At 44.3% G+C, this 25,922-nt stretch overlaps 1 protein-coding gene across 15 annotated transcripts in view; it reads right to left on the bottom strand.

The window, feature by feature from the left end:
• LOC120898368 (protein groucho) overlaps positions 1-25,922 on the bottom strand; it is a 183,847-nt gene that overhangs the window by 72,377 nt on the left and 85,548 nt on the right. For 14 of the 15 annotated variants that reach the window (XM_040304139.1, XM_040304145.1, XM_040304152.1 and 11 more), the window contains one exon: positions 810-901. In XM_040304139.1, coding sequence (XP_040160073.1) covers positions 810-901 — 92 coding nt within the window. Of the gene's footprint in view, positions 1-809; positions 902-1,284; positions 1,688-4,267; positions 4,431-25,922 lie in introns of those variants that run through there. The other variant, XM_040304151.1, reaches the window with a different exon arrangement.

Here is a 25,922-nt window from a genome sequence, read left to right as displayed (position 1 = left end):
GAACCGTGTTATCCACCAGGTAATCAACTTCTGATCATCCCGAGTGCCGGGTGCAGCGAAACTGAAACAGCTTACCAGCGAACATACGCTCGAGGGGAGGGGGTTCATGCTTTGCACCATCATGCTTGTGTTCCTAGCTGTGTGTGTATGTGTACACAGTTTGTGAATTTAACATCATAATCAGCTGCTAATCATTTGATTTCGGTCTCGAGTGAAGTGAGCGGACAACAAACTGGATCCAAAATCGTTCGTTTGCCGTACTCGTGCAGTATTATGGTATTGATTGTTGGATAAAATACAACCGCGGTTAGGGTGTTCAGTATAAGTTGGAGACAATAATCCTACGTTTGGAAGGATTAACAGTGACTTTGATACGAATATGTTGATAAGCCCTGTTATTTGAGTGTGAAATATGTTTACGCTCGTGTGAAGCATTCAAATGTAGACATGGAATGAAAATAAGTCATACTCTATAAACATCTATACATTAACTAACTAATTTACTTGTTTCATTAAATTTTCAAAAGAACAATTTAAGTAGTAAGATATTTTATGATCTTATTTACTTCTGACATGGAGTTAAATATTTTATGAAAGAAATGCAATAAAAGAAAAACTCAAAAACTCCCAGTTTCCATATTTACAAAATATATAAAAATCTTACTCAATGTATGTACAGGAGAAACAAATTGTTTTTTTTTTGTATATTAAATTAAGACGCAAATATATAAATTTTCAAACGAAATGCGTACAAAAAGTCAGCAATGATTGTAAAGTTTGATTGTTTCCAATTGCAAATCGATACTTACGAATGATACTGTGCCTGCAGGAAATTGAATTCTTCTTTAATCCGTTCCAGCGTTTCCGCTATCGTGAACTGGCGCCCCTGGGGAGGCGGTCCCTGTAAAGATAAAATAAGGAGCATGAAAGAATTACGTTGTAAAATTCGTTTTTTTCTCTGTTAGTTAATTATGCAACCCTTAAAGCGATTATCACACCAATAAACAAAAACAACCCACACATTCAAAGACAAATGACAAATTAAGGGTCAACGTGAATAACCAAAATGTAGAAACCGATCCTTCTTCCTCCACCATTAGTAGGTGCTGCAAACTACCAACCATCGCAGGGGCAAAGTGGATTGAACGCAAACCAACGTTGGTGGCAAACGTCCAACTTGCGGTCGATTCGAACACCCACGAGCGATGCCGCCCATCCTGTTCCCGCCCGACCTCAATTAACTATTTATGCGCACGAATTAAACGTAATTATAGTTAAATGCACCTTCAAATTGGCAGTCATATTATCAAGTTGTTGTTGCTGTTGTTGCTGCTGTTGTTGGTGCTGCTGTTGCTGCTGCTGTTGCTGCTCTTGTTGATACCGCTGTTGATATTGATGATGCGAAAGCAACCGATGGTAGCCGGCCGGAGCCAATTTGTCAACTAGTAACCGTACGCGTTCGGGCGCACACGGTTACCGAAACCACACAAAACAATACAAGTTAACTGTAAACAATCGAGTTTTTCTCTTACAGCAGAGCACTTAAGGCCCTTTTTTGGCCGAAACGTTTGCACACCGCTTGGAGGCGTTTGTAGAACTTTTACACTGTTGGCACTTTTGTATAAGAAAATCTATATTATGTTTTTCGATTTTTAATTTCAAGCTTTTCAAACACTTTAACACTTCACTAAAAGATATCCAAAAAGGGCATATAGTTAACACTTTATCAATCAATCATATGACCACTGTGTTGTTTCATTCGTTACAAGATCACGCAAACAAACAGAAACATGGATAATTAACAGCCTATGACAATGATGTTCCCGGTTTTTCGATAAATAGCAATTAAAAAGGCTGCAACAAATATGCACAACGCGCATGATGCGTTATCTTATAACACAATAATCACAATCACAAACGGTTTATAACGTTCCGTTCTTCCCCTTCCGTTCGTGCAATTCGCCCCCACAGTCGCCCGAGTGAAACATAATTAATTTGATTAATTCCAGTCCTCCATAGGAGCGCTTTATTGTTTCGTCGTAACAATAATAATGTTTTATTCATTAACTGCCTCCCAAAGCGCAGATAGAGAGAGAAAAGAAACCACGTAAAAAAAATGGTATCAATGTCAAACGATTACAAAAAGCTTTAAATAACTTCATGGGGAGAGAGAGTGGTGAATGAAACACCGACGGACGAGTGAAACAAATCGACAACCATTGCGGTCGAACTAACACGAACCGGCTCGTAAAAGAAGAGGAAAAAAACGCACAATGCAAACTGCATTCACTGATTAAATACTGTCAAATGAGCATCATCATATCATCCCCTCCCACGCGTACACTCGGCGTTATGCCACTCAATTAAGTGATCATTTGAACTTACACACGGCCAGAAAACAACCACGACCGCACACATACACTCAAACGAGCACTGTCAGAAAGGACGCCTTTTCCATGACCAGCAAACGATAAACGAGCGTTATTCGCTCTGTAGTCGATGAACAGGCACGGAAAGTTCACGCTTCACTTACAAAAAAGGATACACGTCCGCGAATCCCTACCGTCCCTGGTATGTGTGAGCGTGCGTGCGTCTGTGTGTGTGTGGTCTTGCTAAGTTAAGAGAGAGAAAGACAGAGAAAGGGAGAGAAAGAGAGAAAGTTCCCTCGAAAAGGATACCGGTATTTTCTAGGAAAGCACCCAATTTACAGCACCCAGACGGGCTGTCAGTGTGTTCGTGTGCAATGCAACATAAGACACTGACACGGGCTGAGACACGGGCAAGGCACACGGAGCAAGCGCATCATTGTGGCCTACTCTCGAGGGTTGTTTTGGGGAGGGCCGAAGAATTTTTCCAAACATGTTGGCGGTGTTTTTTTTTCTCTCTTCCCGATTCGAAGCACAGAGCACACATCAGAATAGTCGTGCGAGCGAAAGGCGAGCAAACGAAAGAGAGACGATGCGCGCAGCCCTCTGTGCTTGGCTCGTCATTTAGTGACTTCATTTTCACTCGTGACGATGATGATGACAAACACTCTCACTCTCACTTTTGATGACTGTAGCTCACGTCACAGGACACACACTGTGTGTACGAATGTATTACATATTTAAACTTCCAGCACACACCCTCGCGCACACACGACCCTCGTTTCCCTCCGCACAAAACATATCAACGACCATTCCATACACAGCACAGCTACACACACTCACACAACCAACACCACGAGCATGACGATGGTGATGATTATGATGATGATGACGAGTCGCTTTTAATGCGATTATTTAATATGCTTTAATAAATGATTAAATTATCCACTGCCTTCAATCACACGCGGGAAACGACGACCGAGTGGGTGGGTGGATGGCGAAGCGATGAACCACGAGATTACACACTGTCACATGTTTGCCCCGTTGCTCTCTACTACCCACCGATGGTCACTTTAACAGTGCGCTTTTTTATTTGTGACTTTTGCTTTGCGCCTCTCTCTTTCTCTCTCTCTCGCTTTAACTGCCACTCTGTCATATCCTTTTTTTGCTCAAGGATTTCTCTTTACGCTACGCACACACAAGCCAACATCACTTTGTGCTACCGTAGTAGAAGCTAGCATGTCGTCGTTGAGGGAAGTTGACGTTTAAAGCGATTTATGGTTCGCCCTTTCTCTTTCGCTCACTCTCTTTCAATCACCCTAACTCTCTGTCTCATTCGTTTGTTTGCTGTTTCGTTCGCACGCACTCACACAGCTATTTATATGCCTCGCTTCAGCATTATCCTTCCGTGGGATCGACATAAACGTTTGCGTTTACGATGCCACAGCATAAACCACGGGGCAGGGGCAGAGGCACAGAAGGGTAGCAGCTACAACGGCAGTGACATTTCATTTCGGAATGCACGATTATGTTGTGGCTAGCCGAATCACGAATTGCCAGAATATTTCAGTTAAAGTTGCACAAAGCTTATTGTACTACGCTGCTGGGAATTATGTTTTCGTTTCCATTCTTATCAGAAGTGAACGAGGTACAGTTGCTTGCATCGTGAAGCATTTGATTTACTGTTTTCTTACAGTTATGTACACACTTTGATAAACTGTAATACAAGACATGCTAAGGTATGTGAGAATAAGGGGATTAAGCTCTCTTTTAGCTCAGGTTTTCCTAACACAGCACTTATTTCGTTGTTTACTGTTGTCAAAAACCACAATACACCAAAACCACACTAACATTTTACACAACAAAACCAATAACTGCAAGAATTAAGAAAGAAACTGCACCTCCTCCTGCCCTTTCGGCGAACCACACAACACGCAAACCGAACCAACTCTTCAATCGAATTCGACCGCGCGCGTCTTCATGGACGAACAGAGAGTAAAAAGTTGCCCACAACACACGCACACACAGCAGAACGGCAGCCTCCCGTACACCACGGCGTTCAACACACGAATGAACACGTTCCACGAATCACGGCCACCCATGCGGCCATCATATCCGAACGGCAGGATCTCAGCACGCGCCCAGTTCATCCGCAGCGCTCGCAGGATCCAGTCACTCACGGTGAACGGTGAGTGTCGCATGGGTGAGTTCGCTCTGTGGTGTATCCCTGCGTTGTCTGGAGGCAGTCTAGCGACAGAACGCGCGATTCTTTATCGCGTTTTCCCCTAATCTCTAGGCAAGCTGAAGGCAGTCAACCAGGACAGGGAGTGCTAAATTCTACGCAAAAGATGTGTATCTGTCTTCTGTAGCCCAAAAGTGTTCATTCACACCCTGCGAAACGGTGTGAGGCGGCACACCTATTAGTGAGAGTGTGAACACCGAAAAAGGAACCATTGCGGGAAACGGGCAAAAACCACACTCGCGGCGGTGATGACTTTCGTGAGTGTACGAACGCCGTTCGAATGTTGTGTGGGTGACATACAGCAAAAACGGAATGACATTGCCATGCCGTTGTGTCATCTTCACCGTCTCTAATATCACTCCCATCCATCCCCACACGTTTGCCAACTGTCTGAAAATTATCCTTCCAGCGTGGGTCTGCACGAGATTGGTTGCCGATGCAGCGGCATCAGTTGAATCAACATAAAACGTACTTCTTTCTCGGAGTGCTCTGTGTGATTGCTGCGCCACTGCGATGAGACAGAAAGGAATAAGGGTGATAAGGGTGGGCAAGTCAAAGGGCATGTTATAGTCTTTGTTCAAGGTTCAAGTGGTTCCGTCAGCAGCTGCATCACGGAGAATCGGGAAAAGGGACTGCTCTTGTATGCTAAACTACGCACAAAACCCAGCTGCTCATTTCATTAGCCGCTGCTGCTGCTGCTGCAACCAACCACCCGGGTGGTGTGGGACATGCAAAGGAAAGAAAAGGACTTCGTTACGGGAGAAAAGGTAAGAAAGCGGAAACCCCTACGCGCCAGTTTCTGGTAAGTGTTGAGCTAATTAAAAGAAAGCTAATAGACGGATGATCCTTCGCTGAGTATTAGGACACTTGAAGCACCATTTCACATGTGACGTCATAGCTTAGCTTATTCTTCTGTTAAGGATCATTTAATAGGACATAGATAAATAACAGATTTTACATTAATGAGCTTAGGATTGATTATTTAGCGGTGAGTAAGACGGTTAAGCCGAGTTTAACGAATTTAAAGAAACCTCCAGAAAACAAATAAACCAACAACAGAAAACAAAACAAATTAAGCCAATTTGCATGCTAATGACTACCAGTGACAGACAGATCTTCAATTATGTGTGTCTCTTATTGACACTTCTTGTTTTTCTTGTCCATTTTTTGTGCTACTGCCACTTCTACCACCCCAAATCTGCTATTTACATCCCACACACGGCACTGCACATCCATTCAATCGGCCACCGTACCCCGTACACCGAGAAGTGTATACAAATCATCCGTCAAAACAGCGGACCACACCACATTCTTTCTCTGCACATTTGGCCTGAGGATGCAAAAAAAATCCGCCTCATATGCTCACACACACACACACACATGCGTACGTGCACATAACCATTCGTCACCTTCCGCTATGTGTAAAGGATGTTGTTCCGACTTTTTTTCTCGCACTCTCTCCCCCCCACTGACAAAGGACATACACTGCCGACACACAAAAGAACGAACGCAGAAGAGGACCAACACATACATACACACACACACACACAAACACGAAAGAAAAAAAAAAGGATAAGCTTGTCACACAAAAACTCTCACCCCCTGTGGAATTTGTTGCTCCTGTGACCGAGCTTGTTCCGTTTTTATGGCTTGTCTCGCTAGCTCTACGGCCCACAGGATGGCAACACAGAAACGAGGAAGAAGAAAAAAACCCTCCCCGCCCTTCCATCGTTCCCTTTTCCACCTCTGCACGTTTGACGTTGGTGATACCGTTCGACGGCTTTTTTTTGCTGCTGCTTTAGCCCATTTCCGCACACATAAGCGATGGCACGCATCACTCAAAGTGTACCGAGCGAGCAAACGCACACCGACAACAGCAGCAGCAGCAAAAAAAAAGAAGAAAAAAAACCATGAAGCAAAATCACCCAGAAGCAGTGAACCGAAATTTTGTAAATCAATCCCCCTTGAAGTGTGTCCTCGTCGTCATCGTCGTCGTCGTCGTCATCGTTCGTCGTCCTTGTCGATGTATAATTTCCATGCAGCTTTTTTGTTGTTGTTGTTTGTTTGTTTGCTTCTCTCTTTCTCTCTCCTCTCCTTATTTTATTTGTTTGTTCATCCGTTCGGGGCTGGGTGTATCTCTTGCTCTGTTTCGCATCCAATTCTCACAGGTTTTTATGACGGGCTGTGTATGTGTGTGTGTGTCTCGTTCTGGTCCGCTTTGTCTCTATCACATCCTTCACCGGCGTTAGGGTAGAGGAGGGATCTCGTGACTTATGGGGTCGCTTTTACAATATTGCTTTCCTTTTCCATTATTTCCATTTTGCTCCTGCTTGCTTTCGTTTCGGCGTTCCTACCCCGACTGTGACCCTGTCAGCATATACCCACACACACACACACACACACACACACACACACACACACACACACACACACACACACACACACACACACACACACACACACACACACACACACACACACACACACACACACACACACACACACACACACACACACACACACACACACACACACACACACACACACACACACACACACACACACACACACACACACACACACACACACACACACACACACACACACACACACACACACACACACACACACACACACACACACACACACACACACACACCGCTGTGGGTTTCAATTTTCCACAATCTGTTTCCGACGAACGCAACGGTAGCGACAGTTCACGCAAACTGTTTCGCTCGCACTTTCCACCCCTGGGCGCCGGGAACGAAATAGGCTGGTGGATGTGTTTTTTCTTGATCAATTTCGCTCTCTCTCTCTAGAAAAGCCCCAACTGCACTGTACTGGAATCATTTTCCTTTATTTTTTCCACTCATTTCCACACAGAATCTCTTACCAATTCTATTACCACACGATACCCCAATGTCCCTCGCCATTTCTCCCTGCCCTACATCACCACACACAACCACACAGCCCATGAACACACTCGTGCGCCCTGTCGGAACACTTTCACACCAGCGTACACCAGATCCTTCACTGGTGGTACTCACATTACCCCTAGCGTGGAGCGGGCGGAAGATCAGCATCACCACCAACCAGGGGGTGCTGGGGAAGAATCGTTCAGCTTTGCTGACTCTCGGGTAAAACGTCAAAAAACGTTTCGCCAAAAATGAACAGCAGGAAAACAAAAATCCGGCGTGGTAAAACTCAGCAGATGAACGCCTGTGTGCGAAAAGCAAGAAAATGAACCAAAAAAAAAACAAACCCCGACTACAAAACCATTCGAAATGGCACAGCGGCACCGATGAGTGCAACTGCCAAATGGACCAGGCAGTGTAGCAGCAGCAGCAGCAGCAGAAGCAGCAGTAGCTTTTGGAGAGGATGAGCGAACTAAATGCAATCATGCATGGAACCTCCTGCAGCAAACTACCCCCCTCTCTGGTGGTAGGATGGAAAAGGATGTAAAAAAAAAACTATCAAAACACAATGACAAAAAACACTACCAAAAACAATGTAAAAACGAAACGCGACAATGGAAGCGAAAGGAATCTCTCGTCCATTTTAAATGTATTAGTACATACACATTTCCCTTTTTCTTTTTACTTTCTTTTGTCTTTTGTTGTTATTGTGCGGAACAGATATTCGTGATTCTTTCTCCGAATATTATGCCTTTTGTTGCGGCGAGTTTTTTAATCGTTTCATTCGAAATTCTCATACAGCCTCATGATTTCTGCCTGGGTCCATTTCACTCCCGCACAATGGACTTTACCGAGCATTATGTCCTTTTCGACGCGGTCTCTGTTGAAGTGTATATAATTCCAGCGTCATGATGGTCTCGTCATCGGATGCTCAACTGCCATAATGTTGCCTGAATTTACTCTTAATTTGTGGAGCGTAAAAATATACTTGATTGTGTTCAACAAATAAATATCTTCATACATATTTACATTATTTAACAAAAAAATATTTAATTTAATAGTGATCTGAACGGTGTTTACTCTTAACAATTATATTTTTTTCTGATTTTCCTTTTTAAAGAAGTAAAACAAATCAAAATAAATTCTTACATCATAAAAGCTCACATAAATTACCTATTTTTTAATTTAAAAATAAATTACTGGCAATTGCTTTCACCGCATTTTGTATACGTCAAAAAGACATGCCCGCCACTTAATTTGGTGGTGGCAGACCAGGACGAATTTAATTATTCTCAAGTCTCCACTCCAATCCAACACCAACGCGGCTTGCAGGCTTATTAAAGGCATGTGTACGGTCTTGCACACTTACAGCAAAAGCGCCAATGTAAAAGTGCCTTAGACGAGCCACAACGCTTTCTATTGCGAACGACGACGAAATGGTAACACAGCAAACGTTTTAAACAGGCAACACACCGTGTATCAAGTGGGCTGGTGATGGTAATTACACGATTCTCACAAATGCCAACCTCTAGTGGGTTTTATTCATGTCGAGAAGCGTCTAACACAAAACCGACGTGTGAAGTAAAACCAACGTGAATAGGACACTTCAAACCAAATGTAATTCATATGATGCTGGTTTGCGGTAGTAAAATACAAAGAAGCGTTGGATGTGCCGGAGGTTAGACACAAAATAGTGAGCAATATTACAGAACTTTATTTTTGTCTATGTTGCAAAGAAATATTAGATATTTAAATAAACATCTCATAATATTCATGTGACATCATCTTTTGTTATCATAATCATGCAATGTTAAAATGTTCATCTTAAGCCACACATTTAATACCAAATAAAAAGTTAATCTTTTACATCAAATAAGTCTTGTATAATAATAGGAACGGAAATAACTAAAAATAAAAAGATTTTAATTGAACAAACATAGGTTACGTTTACTTTTTATTTTATGTTAGTACGACATGCTCATCTTCTTCTATTTAGCGTAGCGTCCTACGCGGACATGCCGGCCTATACAGGCTTTCGAGACTTAATTCATCGCCACGTAGCCGGATAGTCAATCCTTGCTACGGAGGAACGGTCCATTCTGGGCTTGAACCCATGACGGGCATGTTATTGAGTCGTTCCCGACTTTCCCGACGACATTCTAATATTAAAAGTAAATTGAATTCTTTTGGCATGTTTGTATACCAAGAATTCTAGATATGAATGTCACAATTTATTCGATGAACGATACATTGAAGGTCCTTTCGTTGGCAAATAGACCAACGAATGTTCCAAACCAGAAACTTTACTGAACGAGAACGAGAACCATCTCGGTTGAATAGCAACAGTCGCTTGAATCAAATTACTCTTCGTTGTGACCTACACAACGATGAGCAACGGCCCATAGTATACTAACATAATTAATTACAATAAACGGAGTACAGGCTACTGGATTGGTTTAATTGAATCAACCACAAGTCGATTCCTTTTCCAATCGAGGGTACATGGCCGATTAAAGTACGGGAAGATAGAAAACCTTCCCTAATCCTTCTTATGTGGAATTCATGCCTTGCTGCTTCAGCTCAATGACGAATTGTCGTTCAAAGGTTGAGCTATTTCTCAACGGTACTCGTTGAATGTAGTTACATACTAGTAGATGTGTGTAGTAGCGGTGGCTAGAAACGGTAGAATATCGATAAATATGGTTGCTTTCAATTAATTTTACCTCACAAGCCGAGAACACACCGGCTTAGAAAATCGTTTCACTGCTAAACGCAAACCAACCAACGATGAGATGGAGAGAAAACATTCCTTTAAGCATCATTTCTTCCCTCTGTCCGTGCGTTTTCTACATGCATCATACATCATAAATTTACATTAGAAAGATTTAATCCTTATCAAAAAGCAACGAGGCATAAGACAGAGGATGAAGTGTCAAGGTGTGCATCCAAACATATGAAGTGGGTCGATTTCTGATGAACTGTTTTTCCCCTGGCATAGGCGTACCAACTTAAAGGACATTTTAATAGGGCGTAGAAGGCAACAAGACCATGATGGAAATTACTGGGCACATTTTTCCGAAGCATTATGTTGCAGGAGGAAAGGAAACCCTTTTCTCATGAGGATCTGCACTAGAGAATGAACCTGAAGGATACACCCCATCAGGATGTAAATTACTCTTCCTCTTTTGTGCTGGTGAGTGCTGGTCTACAAACGGGCCGGTAGGTAGAGTCAAAAATCTCCTTCTCCCTAAACCGCAAAACTCGGGTTTATCCTCGAATCCTTCAACCATCCTCTTTCACAAACACCGACACATAAACACATACACACACACACATACACATCCTAGAGCGTACAAACGTACACACTTGTCTCAATTGTAGGACTTGTGGTTAGACACTCGACACCAACCGACTACTGAAAGGGGGTTTTGCTCTCCCTTCGCTTTAGCCAACACCGTGTGGAACGATCCTGTTATTTTACGGTTCACTTATTCCCCCGAGGATTCTACGACCGACGACGACGGGCGCCGGGAGGAGCACATCATTTCCAGCAGCGTTGGTATGGAGGAATTAGAATTTATTACATCTAAACGTGTTCCATCTTTCACCCCCGGTGCTCGCTCGGAAAGGTCGGCGACGGGTGCGGCGGCACTCTTCTGTGCTTACCTGCTCGAACACCACACAACATATCACATGACAGGGAACATGAGGACTTACATCGGGGTTTTGCGTAGTTTCAATGAATGGACGGTACACGGTGTGCTGGTGATGTTCGGTTTCATTTACCACTCATTTACTCAACACACGCGTGCCTGTAGGGCTATTGCGTTCTTTCGCCGCAGGTTAGTATGTCAAGAACGATAATCGTACGTCGTCTGTTTGCAAGTGCAGGAGTGTAGGGCCTCCGGATTGCGCAACCAAAGGGTAGTATATTGAGAAACTCAAAACAAATTAAGCGCATTATATTAAAGGGAAATTTAAAGTACATTTAATTGATTATTCATACCACACGGCATCTGTATACTTTTCAATATGTTTTTAAACATTTCACACTCAGCAGTTGAAATTCAAATATAATTTAGCAAACAGTCCAAAGTGCAAACCATGTTCTATACAGGTTAAAAGGAAAAGAAAGTGGAAACTTTTCTGTTAAATAGTAGTAGAGCTTGCGTCTCCCTGCTACCGATAGTTTAAAGCTACCACAAGTTGAACAACAATCGAGGGAAAAAATTAATTAGCAGTTATGTGATAAGTATACTCAAAAATTAAATACAACCGAAGGCAGAGAATGGAGGAGTTAAACAGCATAGAAGTTGAAGCTCTTAATCAGTTAAAACACATTGAGTATGTTACATATAAGAGATAGAGATTATTAAACAAAAATTATTTGTTTTTTCAGAAAAAAAACATTTCTGACTAATCAATTACCCTTCAAGGATAATCAATAATCGTACGCCAAAAGCAACCTCTTGCACAATACGACTACACCTTACCCATAATCCATAAAATGCAAGAAGCAATAAACTAAACTTCTAACACTCTGAATTGACATCACAACCATTCTTTCGCTCTCTTTCTCTCATATACACACTTTCTCTCTTCATTGCCCTCGATAAAAATTCCAAACATATTATCCTTCCCTTCGGTGTGCGCGCCGCTACTACTCCTTCTTCATTATTCCGTTCCAAGACACGATTCTTCCCGACCGTGACAGTAGGAAAAGCAGCATCGTCGTGCGAGTGTGTTTTGCCACCGTACGATTTGTGGCACTTTTACCCCTACACCCATTCAACATCCGTTTTCCGACCGGATGCGACGTGTTTACCATCACCACCGACCGACACCGAGTAGAGAAGAAAGGCGAGTCCACCACCCAAAACCAATTTTCCTTTCATCATCAGCAGTAAAGTTCGCTTGATTGTTGTCGATGCTTGCCGGTTGTTTTTTCTTCTTCTTCTTCTGTTGCTCTCCCGATTTTCTTCCCCCGAGTGCTCACTCTTCTAGCTCGATTGTGCTGCACAGAAGCGGTTGTAGGAGGCGAAATTGAGAAGAGGAGGGCAAACGACCTAGACCGTGCTCTCGACTCTACTTTTCTTTCGCCCTTTCGCGCTGTGTCGTGGGGTGGTGTTGGCAGACAAAAGGCTGAAAAGCTTATCCTTAAAAACCTGAATCCGTACGTACGCCCTTCCACCCACTCGATACTGCGGGGGGAGGGCAGTGGGTGGAAGGAGTAGAGTCACAACATCGCCGCCCGCGTATAGCCGACTCTTTGGGGGATTCCTATCGGTGCGAGAGATGAAACCAACTCGCCAGCATCACTTGAGGCAATAAACCGGTAATAAAATAATAGAGTCTATGTTGCTGCCACTGTCGGTCGTGGCGGTGGTGGTGGTTCTCGTTTATGGATTTGGGGTTTTGTTTTTTGCTGTTGCTTTGTTTTTATTCCCTTCCTTCGGGGCATATTTTCACCACGACCACGACGATGCAAGAGACAGCCGGTTCAAAAGCAATGTTGTATCAATGTTGCCAATTAGAAGCGTGAGGTTGCGGGTGTCGCTTTCGTTATTTCATTTCGGTTTTTTTCTTGTGATCAGACGAGCAAAATGTATTTGAACTTTTGTATCAGCATTTTGCGTTGTTTTTAAGGATAACACACCAGTCTACATCAATAATTAGTTTGTAAAAGAAGTATGGTTATTTGTACATAATTGAATAGCACAAACCATCGACTGAAACGTTCAAAGGTAATGGTATCTTGTGACGGTTATACAACAATATATCTCTCAGCAAGTAAATTCATAAAAAATAAATAAAAAATAAATACATAAATAAAAAATGAATAAATAGATAAATAAATAGATAAGTAAATAATTAAACAAAAAAGGAAATAAAAATCAATTACACCCAACGTCCCATACTCCAATTGAATTCCGGCGAATGCCTCTCTATTTTAACAATCTCAAACAAACAAGTCAATCGAAAGAAAGGAAATTGGTCCCACATACACACAAACACACACAGATAAACGACAAATCGAAAAAGCGATACGAAGCGACGCTTGGCGACAACATCACAACATCGCTTAATTGGTGTGTTACCATGGTGCCACCCACCCCACCAACCAGCGCGCACCAAAAATGCTTTCCACAATGAGAAAACTCAAACACCACCCAACCACCCGTTGGCGGAGTGAAACCATCCATGCAGCGTCGTAGAGTGAGAGAGAGAGGGAGAGAGCATACGGGCGAAAATTTGTTCTCAAACCAAACCTCTCCCGCGGGGCTGGGGGAAAAACTTTGGCATCGTCAGGCGCCTCGAGCGACCAGACTCGTTTGTTGATTATGGAGAAGATTTACTAGCAGCGAAATCCGAGAGGGGGGGAGGGGGGAAGCGCGCACGTGTGCGGCACATGGAAGGAGCGCAACGAGGAAAGCACAGGAGCACGGGGCAGCTTCGGCTAAGGGCAAATGATTGCAATAGAACGGTTATTAAATTCAGCCATACTCCGACCCCGATTTTAGTCGCTTCCCGCTGCGCATCGTGTTCTGCCCATTTCGCATCGTGTTATAATTTAATGAGTTTTGATAATTCGGCAGTTTGATCAACTGTCTTTTGATTGATGCTAATTTGATTCGATTTAGTGTTGAACTTGGAAACGGAATCGGATAGCTTTTATGCAGACGTGTCGTCCGTTATCTTTTGCACATTGCACATTTGTATGTTTAACATCAGTTTCTTTTGGGTGTAAAAATATGAACTGTAAATTTGCTTAAAGCTAATATTATGTCATTAAACAATACTTTGTTCGCAGCATCCACACTAAGTAGATGGTAAAAACGAAGGCGAAAGCAAGAAACGTCCCACATTTTTATTTTCTCAAAACCAACCCTCATGTGGCAACGACACCTCCACAATGCCCTTCTTGCTCGCTTCACACACACACACATACTCTCTCAACATAAGAAAAAAGAACATAAGTTTGTTCTCTACTTTCCCTTCCCATCCAAAGTATTTTCCCTTTTACAAACGGCAAGAATGAAATGTTTCAACAAAAGGAAAGGAAAGCACTGCTTAAAAGTAAAAAAAAGAGAGAAAACTTAAAACACAAGAAAACGTATCACAGTTCTCATAACATTAGCTGGAGGGCGCAGGGAATGACACCCCCAACCCCCAGTTCGTCGAGCGAGTGGAATGAGATTTTCCAGAAAAAGCAACATAAGTGGTTTTGGTGTGAGGAAGCGACCCGAAAAACGAGACAGTCAAAATGCTTTACAAAAATACACACACAGACATTCGACACAGAACAACAGCAGAAAAAAACAACAAAAAAACAAACCAGCAGTGCAAGAAACTTTGCAAGAGTGCACAAACATAATTTGAAAGGTTGGAACGGTAGAGGGAGGGGAGGAAATAACACAGAAGCGGAATACGTTGTTCCATAATCTGGCCAAAGCGGAAAACGGAAAACTCCCCTCCTTCCGGAAGCCGGAGGTGGGCAATTTCCGCACACAGACCATCATCACGTTTCGCAAAGGAAGAACGCAAGGCCAAAGCACTGGGGAGAAAAACAAAGGAAAAATGAGAGCAAGGGGAAGGAGAGGAGAAAGAGAGAGAGAGAGAGAGAGAGAGAGAGAGAGAGAGAGAGAGAGTGAACATGAAACTAGTACGAGCGGAGGGAACAATTTCCCGACGACAACTTTTCCCAAACAATCCTAAGCTCTTTATGTCTCACTCGCTCGTCTCTCTTCCTCTCCTTGTCGCCGCATCCTCCCTCCCTCTCCTTCATCCTTTCAGACTCTTTCACATCATTTCTGCATCTTTTAGCACACGCCAGGCCAAGGAGCAAGGTGCACCAGGGGAATGGTGCTTTCTTCCACTTCACACCCGGCACAACAGCCCTACCCTCTACTTCTCCCCCTCACGACTCAAACCCACCCAATTTCTACATACTGCAAGGCTAGATTGTTTTCTTTTTCTTGCTCACCCACCGTTCCCTTTACACCGCCCATTCCCCAAACATCATGCCCTTTATCCTTTTGTTCCCCGTCATCGTCGACCCGCGCGCCACCGACCGAGCCCGAAGAAAGCATGCAGCGAAACGGAACGGTTCTTGATTATGTGTACAATTTATATTTCATTTCTTTATTCGAAATATATTGTTGTTTATTTCTGCCTGTCGTTTCCGAATCCATCGCCCCGTTTCTTCCTCCTCCTGGCATACCGTTTTCCGCCCCTCTTTAAAAGCAGTGTTGCATTCCTTCTCGTTTGCCTCCCCCCCCCCCCCCCACTGGGTGGTGGTTTACGTTTTGCTCAATCTTTTTTGCCCGGTGCAAAACGACAATCTCCTCTTGCTGTGGGCGCATAATAGGGGGATGCGGACGCCACTACTTACGAGAACCTAGATTGGAGAACATGCGGCGTAACACAACAGCTTTACTTCTCGGTCGAGTTGAAGGAGGGAGACGAAACTCTACGACCTTACGGTGGTGCGGAAGGGGAAAAAGGGAAAACCCATCCTAGAAATGGATTATAAAAGCAATGTACCATCAACATATCCCACTTCAGACACTCACACACGCACACATGGAAACCCTTTGATCAGGGGGGGGGGTGTTTCTCGTCCTGCGAGAGTGGAAATGTCAATACATGAAAATCGCTGGAGAAGGAAAAACAACATTTCTATGCATGGAAAGCACCTCTTGCGAAGTTCGTGCTACGTTTCTCGCATTGGCATTGATATAGGTTTAAGGCATATCTACGGGGCCACGTTTACAGGGCTGGGAGGGGCACGTTAAACAGTAGGGAATCGGAAAAATAGCAAAACCATTGCAAAAACAACACCCGGAAATATATTGAAATCCACCAACAACTGACAATACGTGCCGCGCCGCCTGGCCTGTGGCCGCCTTGCCGTGCCGACGAATCTGCCCGCAAGCGATACCATCAATATAAATAAATACATTCAGGGCATCCCCACACTCCTTTCCACTCTCTCTATCTCTCTCTTTCATACTCCTATGTCGAGGAAATGAAATGGAGAGTAACATAAACACGTTTCTGGAACGGGGCGACGAGAATCGGGATCGATACGCGACAGGCGAGAACAATCAAGCGGAGTGAGAGAAAAGCAACGGAAAATAAGTAAATACAAGAAGGTTTCCCGTTTTTCCACATCTTTCAGCCGTTCGTTTTGGGGCCGCTAAGCAGGAGGAAGGGAAAAACAAGCTACATTCTCCTTCCCCCAAGTGCCACTGCGGGCAAAGAAAAAAAAACCCGTCAGCTCAATAGCACCCGAAGTTGGCTAAATCGACCCTTCTTCTTGCGCACAGCGGGATACCGCTCTCCTTTGCACACACTCCCCTCCCTCAGAGGAATCGAATCAAACCCCAAATCGACATACCGATTGCCCTCTGTTTGCGAAACGGCCACAAAGAAACGGTACGGAAACGGTGGCACGAGCGAGCGAGAAAGCAAGCAACCACTTTCCGACGACAGATGGGAGACCATGCGTCTCCATTTGCTGCTTCAGCATCTCTCGCCAGCCTACCCTCCCCCACACGCGCCACCAACATTTCGAGGTGTCCTAATTGGACATTGGAGGCAAGGAAGCCCGGGAAAGGGGGGAGGGGGGAGTAGCAGCCGAACTTGTCCTGTATTCTATTTATCGATTCCTTCATCGTGCGCCATCGAACGCTTCGAGCAGCGCAGAGGAGGAGGCGGCGGCGGCAGTGAGCGAGCGAGGTGAAGGGAGAAGGCCACCACCCTAGGAATCCCGCGCTCAACAGCAGCAAGCGCAATGGGTAGAAAATAAACAGAACTTCGCTTCCGTTCTTCGTACACCACCACTGGGGTTGGTGGTACACGAGCGCTACTTCCCTTGGGGGCTTCGATAAGGAAAACCAATTTTTATTGAGACAGCAACGATACTATCGTCGACATCAACGGCGGCAGCATGCAACGGACATTGAGACAGAGGGGAGCATCATCGTCATCATCATCATCATCGTCGTCCGATAGGTTCAAGCTTATCCGCTTTATCCTTTCGCTCGATTGCATGTTCCAACATACTGATTTGTTTTGCATTTTTCCAAGAAGGATGTACAGCGCACGGCAGCACCGAACGCTAATTCTCTCGAAGCGCAGCTAGAAGCCGACATCATCAACATCATCGTCATCAGCGGCGTCCTTAAGCTGATCGTTTTTTTAAACACACACTCACATACCGTCAACAGAAAAAAGAGCAGTCAGCAGGACTTTGGAACGGAAAACCTTCCAACCCCTTACTACTGCCCAGCAGGGTTTGACTTAAATTCTTCAGCATTTTTTATTTTTGTTTTGTTTGCTCCGATCTGTTTCATTCGCCTCCTCCTCGTTTTGCCTCGAGGCAAACGGTGGCTTTCCTCGCACACATTCACAGCCACGAAGAGGCACAAGAGTGTTTGCTTTGCTCTTGTTCGTAATCTTGTTTTGTGTGTAGTTAAATGCTGAGAGAATAAAGAGAGAAAAAAGCATTCAAGCGTTCGTGTCGTACAACATTTAGACCACCACCAGACCACGGGATGTTAGCGATTCGTGTCTTGTCATCGACTAATTTTAGCATCAGTTGCGCGAGAGTTCTGTTCCGAATGCAAGATTACAGTAAATGGATACAACGAACGGGCGGCTGTTGCTTGTGAGAAGTATAATTAAATATCATCCCTTTATCCCTTTGCGTATTGATTTCACAAAATAATGAACATTTCCAAAATCAAAACATTATTGGATATAACAGAAAAAGGAAATACATTGTAAACATTAAAGTCTTTATATTATAACATCGATTACTGAAATCGTATTATGAACCATTTACAAACGTCCGCATCATAATTCAACAGCCATATTGAGTCAATTCCCCTAATCCCCTCCCCTATCATCCCCACAACGTTCTTCTTATCGATGAGAGTAATGATTTCCCGCACCAGCGCATCAATATTCTGCAAGTGTGTGATCATTGCGAAACATTACTCTTACAATTTTTTTCGCCCTCGCGGTCATACCGAGTATTGAATCGAATTTATCTACCATTTCCACTTGCCTCGCCAAATTCCATTGCCTCCATCGACTATGATTGCTTTCGACAACGCAAATACTGACGCCTCAGCGACGCCCCTGCTGCCCTACTGCTCTTCTCCGATACAACATTATCTGCCCGAGCGAGAGGTTTTTCCTTCCACCGATGTCCGAGTGTTGTTCAATTGCAAAGAAAAACGACCCACACCGCCACACAGGAGAGCGACAGGGAGGGAGAGATAGAGAGAGAGAAGGTAGATGGCACAAGGACGCTCAGAGCAAGTGTATACACCTAAAAGTGGTCCGTACACTCGTTCCCTCCCGGCTCATCTTTAACCCACACCGATGCTGCAAAAAGATGTTCGCCGGCGGAAACGAAATCAAAGGGCACCGACCGGTACACAGAGGATAGAGAGAAGCTAGAGGAGAAGAAGTGATAGCAGTTTCTTTCAGTTTGTTTGCTTCCTCTTTTTTTGCTCCTTCCTGCTCCCTCTTTTATCAGTCCGACTGTCGATTGTAGGAGGGAATGGCGTGTAGCACCACCGAAAAAAGGAAGAAGAAAAAACAGTCGGTCGGTGAAAACGAGAGACCGAAAGCAGATGATGCTTGGGGGATGATAAAATCATGACGCTAACAACACCCATCCTCCGGGGGTTCACGTCACTTTTTGCCGTAAAGGATGCAACATAAATGTTTTATCATGTGAGAAGACGCCATACAACAAGCAGGGTATACGGTCTTTTTTATGACGGTGTGTGTGTGTCTCTCTGCTTTACAAATTCAATCGGAAACAGCACCAAATGGATTGAAGGGTGGAGGATAACGGCGACAACAAAAAAGAAGAGCATAATAGGGAGAGGTCAACAGAGCGTGCGATAGTGGAAGGTAAACGATGCTGAAGCTCTGTCAGTGTTAAACAATTCGAGTTCGATAGTCATTTCAAATGTGTACGGTTTTAATTTTAGTTCAGTTGATATATTTATTTACTGCTCCATGGTATAAAATGGTAACACGGCATACTGTTTAAAGTAACTGATTTATTATCTTGAAAGTAAATTGATGTTTGTTGCAAAGTGCAGACCAATAAAATCTTAATTGAACAGAGCAAGTTATTTTGGAATTATATTTACAAAAAAACACTATAAACACTCAACTATTTTGTTTCCACACACTTCAATCAAACGAAGCACATAAGAATGCATCGACAATACCCACACACAAACGCACACAAAAACACAATACCCGCTCTCTTCACATCGATGATCCTTTGCAATGAATATCGACACAATCCCTTCTTGACAGTTCCGTTCGAATCGTCGAACGTAAAAAAAAGCAAACACTGAAAAAGATAAATTGTACCACCGAGCGGTATCAAAAGCGACTTATGCCCGCTCTCCCACTCTACTGCAACTTTACATTCCGCAAAAGCAAAAAACTACACAACTTATCCAGAGCTACACTCCATCCAACACCAACAGACACACACACAAAAACACCGAACCGTCAACAATGGCTCGTTACGACGATGAAGGGAATTGGGAAATCGACTTTCCACTTGAGCGACATTGAGTGGGACAGGAAAATAAAACACCCATTTCCACAGCTGCCTCACCATTTTGCGCCACACACACACACACACCGCTCGCCCGCCCAACAGAGCTCGATAAGAGCACGATACAATCGATTTCTTTCCACCGAAACGGAGGAATAAATCAACGGAACAAATTTTATTTTCACAACACGACTCTTCTGCTCTTCCTTTGACAGATTTCGCCACAAGAAGTTGAGGGAAAGGGAGAACACACGGGAGAAAAGGATGCAGCTAGCTAGCTAGAACAGAACACGGAACAGATCCCGAAATGTGAAAACAATTTGTGTTTTGTTAGGGAAAACGCCCACTACAACGCGTGAAGAGCCGTAAAGATTGGGAAAACTTTGGCTTTCTTCCTTCAAAAATCGAGAAGATTTTTCAGTTTCACTGTGTTTTGGTGTGCGCATCAAGGAGGGCGGTACGGGTGGGTGTAATCGATAATCCAGGATATTTACGAAAAAACACTTAGAAAAATGTTGAAATGAGATTATTTCTTCAGTATATTGCTTTGAGAAAAAAAGTAAAATAAATTGGTCCTTGAGTTCATTTAATTTAAAACAGTTGCTTTAATTTATTATCCAAATAAATATTCACAAACAAATTCTAAGCATAACACAGCAATTCACAGTGATTGGGGCGAAACAGAAGCCCCAAGCATACGCACACTCTGGTAAAGGGTTTTGTAATATGGACAATTGTGTTTCACGGACACCTCCCTTCTCATTGGTTTGGGATTTCCCATTGGGAAATGGAGTGGAACACTACTGGGAATGGACCGATCTCCCCCCCCCCCCTCTTACTTAGTATCGATTGCCATAAAACATTTATTTCAATTTCAAATTAATATTAAAGAGATTTGTTGTCCGCAACAAACACACAACGCCGTCGAGCAGCAACACACACACAGCGCACCTGTACAAACCCAACCGACCGCAAAACAGATTAGACAGCCCGGCAAACTCTTTGCACATCCCCATCCTTGTCCAGCCAATGTGTGTGTGTGTGTGATCAAATGGCGTACACCGGATATCAGTCCAACCGGAATCAAAACAATCCCTCATTCGTGCCATCATCTACCACACCCGGCTCGACCTGGAGTGAGCCTAATGTTGCAGAATATTCTACTACATCCCCCACTCCCCCCCTACTCCAGCGCCCTCTCCCAGCCCATTCAAACCCAAACACCACTTGAACCGACCCCGGTTGCCTGTGGTTTCCAGTGGTCGGCGAGCACACCGAACGTTCAACCCCGATTCGAAGCCAACATCCGACAAGCGGGAGTGGACCCCTGTGATGGAGCCGCTCCAATGGGAAATGGATGCAACTGTGGCCCCGCCGCTAGAGGAATAAAATGTTTTTTCCGTAACCCAAGCCAACTAATCCACCCAGACCACACCGGAACCAATCAACCGACGCTTGGTAAAAAGGGACTCCTCTCTTGCGGAGGGGGAGGGGGGTTAAACTACAGCATAAAACATGCCGCCCAACTCTCCACCCTCCACACGCTTCCTCGGATGAGGGGTTAAGGTAGGACTGGTCGTTTCGAGATGGCAGTAACATATCGTTTGCTCCCGATTTGATGCTGCTGCTGGTGTAGATGCTAGGTGACCTCTTAACAAGTATGAAGAATGGACTTTCTCTTTCTATCTCTCGCTCGCTGTCTCTGTATGTGATTGCACACACAGTTGGCATCGATTGTTTGTGCCGGTACTTAGCTTTCTCTTCCGTCATGGAGCACAACGCAAGCAGCAAGAGAAAAGAAGCTCAACTCAAGCACCCGTTCCACCTCTCTGCGCGCTAATCAATAAATGTTTTTAATCACCATTCAAGTGAACCTTTGAAGCTCAATTTGCTCAAAGATCCTTCTTGGCGGCCTTGGGAGGAAGAGAAAATCCTTTCCATCGTTCCAGCAGACTGGGGAGTTTATTACCGGGGGAAAACCCCGTACACAAAGCACAAAGTATCACACCAGCAAAACTTCTCCGAAACGTTCCATCATCGTACCCACCAACCGACGACATACCGTAGAATGTGTCCCTTTAGCGCCGGGGGCCGGAAGGGATACACTCTTGACGCTGTACGTCCCGCAAACCGCAGACAGTGCTGCATGATCGAATGTGCGGATATGTGTGTATGTATGACAGTGTTGTGAGTGAAAAGGCTCGAAGTACCAAACCTTCGGGTCGAGGAGATATGCATTGAACCACATTTGTATTCCCTCATTTTGCAGCTTCGCGTACGATGATCCTTTTGCTTCCGAGAACGGGCCGGCTGGGGGGAGGTTAGCAATTCTACATCCTGCTGTCAGGTCCATCAAATCGTCTTCAAGCATCCGCACTCTCCGTTTGTATCGTACGTTTGTCGTTCACGATTTACCGAAGGGCAAAGCATGAACTAGAGCTCGGATGGAGCCGTCCTTCGGCTCGGTTGCGGTTGCTTCTCTCCCTCCATTTTCCATTACGTTCTCGGAAAGTGCCCCCCTCACTCACGTCGGTGGGGATGACAGTGCGCACAGCTGCTCACGCCTCTCCGGCCGCTGCTTCAACTCATATGTTATTCATACATGTTTAACTAACTTTTCATTCGATCTGGTAATCGTTTTCTTCCTCCCACTGGCTAGGCGCACAAACTCTGCTGTCAGTGTGCGCAGGGTTGATGGTGGTGCTCCTCAGTGCTTCACTTTCCATCTCGCCTCTCCGATTAACCCCTTAACCGCTGCCAGTAGTGTAGTTGCGGTTAGACCGACAGATTAGAGCATGCTCGGAACGGGGAGAGGGCAAAATAACGGAACCGTGTGCTAGTAGTAGCCGTACATGGTGGCTTAGCTGGGCTGTTGATTCGTCCGTAGCATCATGGTGCATGGTGGATTTGCTGGTGCTCGGTACGGGAAGTAGTTTACAGTCATCTGCACCGTTCGTGACCTCGGAAAGCTATTGAAATAGTGCTTCATGTGATTTTGAGGGAATAAAGGGAAACGGGTGGGACGGAGGGTGTCCGTTTGAGGGATCAGTTCAATTGTTAACAGTCCGACCCCTGTTTCCAAGACGAACGGATGCAAGTGGCCATTGAAAGGAAGTAGGTTGGTGGATTGGAAGCACTTCGCTTGTGTATTTAATTATTTATATATTTGCTTTTCGTTTGCTCTGGAACGCAGGAAGAAAGTTGTTGTGATGGCAAACGAAACATTGAGTCAATAGATTTCGGAACAGTATCGGAATCTAAACAATGCCTGTACATATCCTCTATACTTACTCAATACTCGAACAGATAAAACAATCATTTTTAAAAGCTCTTTTTCTCTCTTAATGTCTAAAGTATGGATTTCATTGATGGTTTATGACAAATTCTCAAGTTTTATCCATTTCCAAACAACACCGGACCCACTGTGTGTCGCTCAACATATTTCCCCGGCATGAGCATCAAGAATAACTTAAGTAAGTTATCCGCATACTTTGCTTTTACCTTCCTTCCTAAACCACATCAACGAACCGGGCCCGGTCGGGACAAAGAGGCCCCTCCTCTCGTAGTTCCCCAAAAAAGCAAACGATCAAAACCTCAGCCTCAGCATCAAGAGCGGACTTAACTTTCCGGTGTTAGTCACCACCATCATCGTTGCTCGTCGTCCGAGCTCCCAGGCTAGCCTGGTCGAAGAGTAGCCAAACGGTGGTCCACCGCGAAGATGCTAAAACTTGCCATCGGTACGTCATCATCATCGTCGTCGTCGTCGGCATCGTCTCGTCGGGCAAACCGGCACACCAGGGGCTCTCACGCGTCCGAGCAAACGGTCGACGATGAATAGACGATGAATAGTGTTCATTGGTTTTCTCAGGGTACAAATTACGTTAAAGCGTTATTTGAGGAAGCCTCATCCGCGCCACCGGACGCTTTCCATGATGCCCACACTGCCTCTCTGCCATACTCTGTCGTCCGTCCGTGCGTCGCCCACGCCACCGGGAGCAGCAGGGCAAATAGAGAAACATGTTAACAACCGGCAATGTTCTCAGTGTGTGTGTGTGGGTGTGGTTTGTATGAGAAGAGAAACCCTAGGAGAAGGGAGAGAGGTGATGGAAAACTTTTGTTTCCTTCAACTGCACACCTCTCACCGTACGTTGTACCGTTCAAGCCGTCTGGTCGAGAGCTAACCGGACGCAATGGAGCAACATACGTTATCCCTCTGTCGAGTGGGTGGTTCGGGTGCTGCTGGTGTTTGTAAATCTTTAGCACCTCAACCAAGCAGCACACCAGGCACGTAATGCCGAGAAAAGCGTTGCGGTGAAAGTCGAGCTGACCAATCCTCTCCCTTTTTCTTGGAAGCAGTTCGGAACCAGGAGGAACTGACCATCATCACTTCTTATCCCGGGGAACTTTCCTTAGCCTTGCCCTTCCCTTCACCGGCTGGTGATGGTAGCTGCTCTTTCGTATCGAGATAAAGATGCTAATATAATAAGTGACTTTGAAATTGGTTAGCAGATTAAGTTACTTTGTTTCGAACCCGGGGAGCCACAAGAACGTTCAAGGGTTTCTATACAGCTGCCCTGTGTCGGATGATGTCCTTAATGCTCGGCAATGGTGAGCAGAATAAAAGCTCACAATGTTTGAGCAGGACGTTCAGCTCTGCTTGCAACTGACCACTGGTTTTCCCTCGGTGGGGATTTTCGTTTGATGCCACCCGCCTGTGCAAGCATGATGGTGTTTGTATACGTTTCTCTTCACAGTCTGTCGTAAACGGTAATCTTCTTCGCTCAGTTCAAGCAACACAAACTGGTCCTTTATGTTTTCGTGTGGTCGGACTTCTTGGCTTGCACTTTGCCCGCACTGCCCACCACTATCGGTAAACATCAACGAATTAGCTAACTAACATTCTAGTTGAAATTCTGATACTTGGAACGGAAGGAACTTGAAAGATATGTTGATATCATTCACTGAAAGGCTGTAATAAATTACTCGTAAGAATTGCTCTGTTTTCCTTTGTTTTGCCACACATAAAACTGATGATTGGTTCCAACTAAACCAAGTCTAATTAAGATAGATTGTTGGACGAACTTCTCACACCAAACGACACAATCAATTGCTCTCGAAGCCTTACAAAATCAATTCAAAAACACATAGCAACTTTAAACTGGAAAAGTACTTTTGAGCCAGGAGCTTCGTGTATCGACCTTCACGTTGAAAAACTCAACTTGCAAATGGGCAATGCATCTTGTTCCCGGAAAGCCTATCGTACATTGATGGATTGTTCGTTCCATTCGTCTTTTGTTCAACGGAACTGACCGATGGAACCTCTACGCAAAATTTGGACACCGCTCACTAACGCAAAGACAAAAAAATGGTCAGCTAGCAGCGATGATAAATGGTTCATAGAAGAGCACACATCGTGATTTGAACATGAAAAATACATATAAACGTTGCTATTGTATTTCAGATTCACATAAATTTCTGTTACACCGCGCTTGCATGCACTGCTGATTGATAGTTGCTGACTTGTATGACAAGTGTTCTGAATGTTAACATTTTAGTAAGTGAGAGAAACAAACATTTCAAATTGCACAACATTTTATACCTGATCTGAGTGACTCTCGCGAAATATCCGATTGCTATTCCTAATTCCTAAAAATCACTAGGCGTCTCCATCACACTGTCAATTGATGTTTTTTCGGGAAGCTTATTAACGTATTTTCTAATCAACAGTTGAAGTAAGTTGTTGTATAAATACGAAATTCAAATACTAAAACTATAGTTCACGTTTAACCGAAGTGCAT

The sequence above is a fragment of the Anopheles arabiensis genome, chromosome 2 (assembly GCF_016920715.1).
Source record: "Anopheles arabiensis isolate DONGOLA chromosome 2, AaraD3, whole genome shotgun sequence".
NCBI lineage: Eukaryota > Metazoa > Arthropoda > Insecta > Diptera > Culicidae > Anopheles > Anopheles arabiensis.
The sequence above is the reverse complement of the archived record's forward strand: the minus strand, read 5'-3'. Positions and strand labels throughout refer to the sequence as shown.